We start from the raw sequence: 7,319 nt of genomic DNA on the forward strand, positions 1-7,319 counted from the left end.
AAAAAAAAAAATTCAAGTTCAGTCTAATAAGTTAGTGTATGCATGTTTAAATGCCTGTATTTACGCTATTATTATGAATTGCTTTCTCTTGCAGAGAACAAGTGCATTTGTTTTTAATTTCTGATAAATTGGGCGGAGGGTTGAGTTTATTTAGTAAAATAATAACTCGAAATGTATTCATTGTATGTATAGTAGTTCCCCTCCTTGGCCACAGGGGATATTTCCAAGATGCCCAGGAGATACCTGAAACCACCAATAGTATTGAGTATATATACTATACATACTATGTTTCTTTTTTCCAGTACATCCTTATCTATGTCAAAATTTAACTTCTAAATTAGGCATAGTAGGAGATTAACAACAACAATAATAAAACTGAACAATTTTAACATTATACTCTAATAAAAATAATGTGAATGTGGTTTCTCTACCTCAGAATATCTTATTGTACTCTACTCATCCTTCTTGTGATGATGTGAGATGATAAAATGGCTGCATGCTGTGACGAAGTGAGCTGAATGACATAGCGTTAGGCTACTACCGACCTTCTGATAATATGTCAGAAGGAAGATCATCTGCTTCTGGACTATGGAAAGTGAAATTATGGATAAGAGGGAACTAGCTGATCATAATTATTATTAACAATTATCATAGATAGGCTTTACTCAGATATGATAGCTTATTATTCTATCAAGTAGATTATATACTTCTTAGAGAGTACACCTTATAACCCCTTATTTTCCCAGTGTATTTAGCATCTTGTATATAGTAGGTGCTCATGAAAATGTTTACAGTGGTTAAAAAAATAATACGGAGTCACTTGCCCCAAGCCAGCAAACCAAGACTTATAGACATGCCACTTAATTACCATCTGGAATTTCCTGATCAGCACTAGTGTATCTGCGTGATAGAACCCCATGCAAAGGAAGGTTACCTTGCCTAAAACAGTTCTTTCTTTTCTTTTACTGACAACTTTCCTGTCTTGCTTTGTCTCTGCCTATAAAAGTCTTCCATTTTGTACAGCTCCTTGGAGCTTACTCCTCTTTATTAAATGGGATGCAGCCCAATTCATGAATCATTGATTAAAGCTGATTAGATCTTCAGAGTTACTCAGTTGAACTTAGTTTTTTAGCATTATTATTTCTCTTCATTGTACTTGCTCAGGCACTTGGGCAACTGTCTCCTGTTTTGTGGCTGGTTTGACAAGCCTGTACCTGAGGCTTCTGTCCCTGGCATGATGTCCCTGGCAATTTCCATCCACTGACTTTTGACAGTTGTCAAAGGAAGTCTGCAAATAAACCACACGCTAACAAAGCTGAAAAAAAAATCATTACTTTGACCTTATACAAGTGATAATACTTTAATAATTTTTCTTCTCACCATACTTTATTTCTCTCTTACCTAAATCACAGACAATTTAGCAACTGTAGACTAACATAAGGGGTTAAAATAAGGGGAGAGAGCGGGGAAGAGAGTGTTTTAAGAAATGAAGGTATGGGGGCACCTGGGTGGCTCAGTGGGTTAAGCTGCTGCCTTCAGCTCAGGTCATGATCTCGGGGTCCTGGGATGGAGTCCCGCATGGGGCTCTCTGCTCAGCAGGGAGCCTGCTTCCCTCTCTCTCTGCCTGCCTCTCTATCTACTTGTGATCTCTCTCTGTCAAATAAGTAAATAAAAATCTTAAAAAAAAAAAAAAAAGAAATGAAGGTATGCCTCAGAATAATTTTAGAAAATTAAAAAAATTAATTTTTAGTTAATTAAAAAATTAATTAACAAAATTTTAAAGATCCCCAGAAAGCCTTTCATCAAAAAAAACCATCCCATCTCCTTACAGATAAGAACTGTTATCTAGTTTCTGCCTAGATATGATGGGGGCAGGGCGAGTATAAATCAGTATAATTTACCCCTAAGTTTCTTTTCAATCCTTTTCAATTCTAAACCTGAGTTTTGGATTTAGACTCCAATTCAGAATTGGATTAAAAAGTGCAGCCCGCAACATACCAAAGTTCTACATTCCCCCACCCTCTTTTCAAAATAAATAAGGCAGGAAGTAAATATCTTACCCTCTATTGCACCCTCCATCTCTGCAATGACCTAGTTCTGCAAGGAGAAAAGCAACACTGGGGGGTATGCCAGTGTGAGCAACGGTCCTGTTCTTGATAGGAGGCTCTGGCAGCCAGAGCAATGTCCAACCCTGCTGGGTTCAAATCGTTTCATAATTCTGGGGGGCTCTGAATTTCTGTCTTTGGCCCTCAGTAGACCAACCTAGGAAAGCAGACTGGTAGAGTGAGAGAGTTAAAAAGTGTACCAGGCCCGTGACAACATTTCAGATGCTGGGGCGTGCAGGCATGGAGTCTCATGTTTATTCTTTGTGACTGGGACACAGCTGGCTTTGAATTAGAACATTAAATATACAGTACCACAGTTTGGTCTCGGGCCCGGCCTCTGGTGTGTGGCACTAGGCCATTCGCCTCTGCCAGCCAGGCCCTGGCTCTGGTTCTTCTATACAGGGATTACCCCTCAGCTCGCAATCACACCTGTTAGGTGTTTCTCCTCCGCCCCAACAAACACCTCCCACACCGCCCGGGACCCGGGTGCAGAGCGGGGCGGGGGAAGGGGGAAAGGGGGCCGGGAAGCAGGGGCCGGCCTTCGCCAGCGGACCCCCCGCGGGACTGGGCTTCGGAGGTGTGGGTTGGGGAGGGGACCCTGCGAAGGCGGGAGTGGTGGAGAAAGACGGAGAAGGACATGGGGAGGGCCGGGGAAAGGGGCGTCGCTGCTCGCTTTACGCTTCAAGAGCCCGCTGCCCAGGCAGCGGGGCTGAGCGCTGGAGTTGGGGTTTGCAGCAGCCTCCGCACTCCTCTTCGCAGCCCCAGCACCACCGCCCCTCGCCGGGCCGCGGCGCCGGTTAGGCCACGCAGAGTGAGCGCGGGCGCCGGCCGGCTGCTCCTCACCCAAGACTGGAGGGCTGGGCGCGGTGGGTCCGCGGCAGGGGGACTCCGCGAGCCGGGCGACCCGCGTTCTCCCGAGCACACCAGCTCTGGCTGCCACCGGGCCTCGGCCGGAACGGAGCTCCCTGCGCGCCCCCCGGGGGCGGCAGCGACCGGGAGGCGGCGCGGCGCGGCGCTCGGCCCCTCGGCCCCGCAGCTCCACGCACCCAGCGACAGCGGCGGCGTGGGCTCGGGTGCCCGGGCGCCCGGGCAGCCTCTGAGCCCATGGCGGGCAGCGATGCGGACGGCGAGGGTCGCGCGCGAAGATGCAGCGCGCCCCGGCGTCCTGGGGAACCCTGTGGGCCGGGAGGCGAGACTGCGGCCAGCGGCCCAGAGCCGCTGTCCACTGCTGAAGCGCCGGCCGACGGCGCTGCGCTGCCCGCCTGGATGCGCCTCTACTTCTACGGGATGCACGGGATCACCCTGGACGTGCTCCTGTCCTCGGCTCGGCGCTTCGCTAGCAGCCCGGACCCCCGGATGCTGGGCTTCTCCTCGCCCTATCGCTGCCTGCTGCACTCGCTCACCCACTTTGCCCTGGAGAAGGTCTACCTGCAGCAGCGGCGCTGCCCCAGCGCCTTCGTTTTCAATTTTCTCCTCTACCCCTCAGCGCACGTGGCACTGCAGACCCTGGCCGGCCAGGCGCTGCTGCTCGGCCTGCGCAGCGGGCGGGGGGGCGCGGCAGTGCCGGGGACACTGGACCTAGCGCTGCAGTATGTGCTGGCGCTCTACCACTGCCATGTGTTTCTGAACCGCTTCCTGCGCTTGCGGTACGGGCGGCAGCCAGAGCAGCAGCAGCAGCATTGGCCGGGTGCGCCCCCCGCCCCTCGGGGCGCCAGGACCCCTGTGGTTGCCGGTGGCCCGGGCCACCTACCCCGAGGCGGCAGGGGCGTCGGGGGAGCTCCCAGTCACGGGCTGCCGGGCCTGCTCCGCTTTCTTTTCTTCGGAATGCACGGCTTTTTGGATGAGATCTTCTTCACTTTCTTCTTTAATTTACTGGGGCAGGGAGATGGGGTAACCAGCGGCCACACGTCGCTCTGGTCCTTCTTTATGTACGGCAGCTGCAGTTTCGTGGTGGAAAAGCTCTACTTCCATCTTCACTGGAGTCGTGGCTGGAGCACTTGGAAGCGGATACCCATCTACGTGATCTTCATCTATGTTTGGGAGTTGTCCTGGGGTCTGGGACTTCGGATGTGCGGTGCTTGTTCCTGGGACTATTCTCACTATCCGCTCAATTTCATGGGCCTCATCACCCTGATGTATTTACCTGGTTGGCTATTCCTTAGTGTGTACCAGGACCTACTTTTCAACGTGTTGTGGCGGGTGCAGTACATACCAACTAACTAACTTTAAAAAAAAAAAAAGCCACTCGATTCCCACGAACCAATTCGATTTATTTTTACATGTTAAAATGGAGTGGGTTTTTTAGCCTTTTAATTTTTATACATTTTACTAAACTCTTTCAATATGTTCTATTCGACATTTTAGGGACCTATGCGTAATACAACATTTTGAAATATTACTCAAAACATAACTCAAAGTACTTGTCAATATTTTAAGACCCCTTATGAGCCCAGATAGCAAAACCATTATACCTTAACATCAGAAGCTGTAGTATATTCACTTATTTGGGCATAGGTGGGTGATAACTACTAATCTTTTTTCAAGCAAGGAAGTTATTCAAATCAGAAATTACTGATCATTGCAAGATTTGGCAAAATTTTCTAATTTAACGATTTGTTTACTTTTTAATACAATTTCATTTTAATTCCCTGCCATATTTACCAATCACTGCTGAAACTCGGTGTCTTGCACTGATAAAAGGACCGTTAACAACTCTTAAAGTGCCTCCCTCTAGCACACAAGTGGAAGGAAACTGACAAATGTGAAAATACATCCTGTGGATCGATTTTTAAATAAGAAATCTTTTCTAGCGACTCAGACAGGCAACACTGTGTTAAGATACTTGATCTCCATCCTGGAAATGATTGTTTTTCCAATGTGGATTAGCCTTGTGCTTGCTTCGGCAGCACATATACCAATGTGGATTAGCCTTAAACGCCAAGTGTGTTAACATTAATCAGATCCTGTGTTATCGATAGCTGTAAATTTTGTTGTAAAATGTTTACCTTATATGCCCAAAGGCGAAGCAAACTTATTCCACCCTCAATAGTGTTCTAACTCTAAGGACTCTTTCTACATGAAGTTTCAAGGATAGATGCAGTTCCTTGGAATAAAATGAACCGGAATCTTCATTATACTCGAATTAGGCCTAATTGTTTACCGTTATGTGTTTTCAGTGTATTTCTGTCATGGCTCACTTGTAAACATCTTTCTTTTTCCTTCTGGACCCAGAGAGTTCTTGGGCCAAACCTGATGCGCTAATGTGCATTATAAATCAATGATAGCATTTTGGTGACTCATTATTAATGTCTGGACGTTCCAAAGTTAAATGAGATGATAAAAAACATTTTAAGAAATCTTGTCTAATCAATTAATAATGTTCTTTAAGGTTGTTTGTTGTTTTATTATATTTAGAAAAGAAAAGTAGAATTGAGTATAGCTCAGCCAAGGATGACTAATACTTTCTCAGTTTTCATTACAAAGATAATTAGGAAAATTTAGAGGTTGTACAAATGAATAGTTTCCACTTCAAATTATTAGCTTGTCTATACTATAAAAGGGGACTTCTTTCTGTTTTCAAAAAATGCTTGCTGTGGCAGTAGAAACGAATATGTCCTTAGGCAATTGTCAGGAATAATTTCGAGAAGGCTATTTCAATCCACCGTCTGAGGTTGTGAGCTAAATTGTTAGTAATGCAATATAATCAGCCCCACTTGTGAGATGGATCATGTTAAACCGATTATTTTATTAGCTGAGTAGCAACTAATAAAAGTAAACCAAAGGTTTGTGGAAAGTAAAAGTGTCACTTTATGACTCTTGGCCATAGGTGAAGGATTTTTGAAAACCCTGGCAAGGGAAAGGGATAAATATAGACACTAAAGTTAGTCAGATGCTAAATAAAATATTTGTAATACAAATGTGACATGTGCGCAGGAATCTGAGTTAAGTGTGGTACCATTCCACACCACATATTCCTGTGAATTAACCAAATCCTTGACTTCTAGAATACTTGCTAAACATACACTTTTGCACTTCCATCATCCTTCCCATGCCACTCCTCCGCCCTGCTCACCTGCTCACTGGCATTCTGAGGATCAGAAATCTGTCAAAAGTGGGGAAGCCTCTTACTTTTTGTTTGTTTTGCTTTTAATGTTAATCCTATTTTAAGAAAAGGTCGCAGTTTTCATTCATTCAAGAAACCGTTATTGAGAAAACTCTTTGCAAGGCATTTGCCTGAATTCTGCAGATACAGCAATGACCCAATACGGACAAAATCTCTGTCCTTGTGAAGCTCAGGTATTAGTGCTCTGATTTATAGGAGGTTATACCTACTTGGAAGGCTACCGTTTCAGTACTAGGCAAAGAGAGGCAGTTGCCAGGAGGGTTCTCATCAGGGCTGTCCCTGGAATATCAATCTATCATCTCTAAAACAAAAGCCCATTAACAGCCCCTCTGCTAGTTCTACAAAGACTTCATTCATATGTAGTCAGGAAGTGATTATGCTGTCTATTAACTCAGCACCTTGCTGTAGGGCTTCATTCTGTGTTTATTCAGCTTCTTAAATGACATTTTGCTATAACTGAAACTTTAAAGAAAAAACAGGGCAAGAACCATTAGATCAATTTTATTAACTCACTAGCAGTTCAGATATAGAAGTGCTGAGTCAATATAATAATAGTTAATATTTAAGTAACACCACCTGCCAAAAAATGCTGCTGTGTTACATATATAAAATCTGAAGTAAATATATGTATGTCTCCATGTATATATCTTAAATAAATATATATCATATATATCTTAAGTCGATACATATCATCTTAAGTAAATATAATCCATATATATTTTGAAGTAATACATACATATAAAATATATATATTTCTTAACTACAGATACACACACACACACACACACATATATATATATATATATACAGAGACACATGAACATATTTAAACCTCTTGCAACCCTCTTTTTACAGATGAAGACAGTGAAATTAGAGCCTGAAGAGGTTGACTTGTAGCTCAAGTTTTACAGCTATTGAATATTATGATGTAGGAAAAGATGTTAGGGTTTGAAGCCAACGGCCAAGAACGAATTCCTGAGAAAACTTTGGTGCGAAAAGGTGGTTTTATTAAAGCAAGGGGACAGGTTCCCTGGGCAGAAAGAGCTGCCCTGGGATCATAAGGAGTTAGGAGGAGATTAGGGATAGTTTAA

The 7,319-nt window shown here is 44.4% G+C and overlaps 1 protein-coding gene across 1 annotated transcript; it reads left to right on the plus strand.

The window, feature by feature from the left end:
* Positions 1-3,110: 3,110 nt before the first annotated feature.
* On the plus strand, positions 3,111-6,762 carry TMEM229A (transmembrane protein 229A). The gene has a single exon (XM_046020900.1). The coding sequence runs from the start codon at positions 3,210-3,212 to the stop codon at positions 4,326-4,328; it is 1,119 nt and encodes a 372-aa protein (XP_045876856.1). The 5' UTR covers positions 3,111-3,209; the 3' UTR covers positions 4,329-6,762.
* The last annotated feature ends 557 nt before the right edge of the window (positions 6,763-7,319 follow it).

The sequence above is a fragment of the Meles meles genome, chromosome 10, assembly GCF_922984935.1.
Source record: "Meles meles chromosome 10, mMelMel3.1 paternal haplotype, whole genome shotgun sequence".
Taxonomy (NCBI): Eukaryota; Metazoa; Chordata; class Mammalia; order Carnivora; family Mustelidae; genus Meles; species Meles meles.

Bases quoted from the DNA above. Each gene is read 5' to 3' on its own strand.
- TMEM229A (XM_046020900.1), top strand. From the start codon at position 3,210: ATGGCGGGCAGCGATGCGGACGGCGAGGGTCGCGCGCGAAGATGCAGC.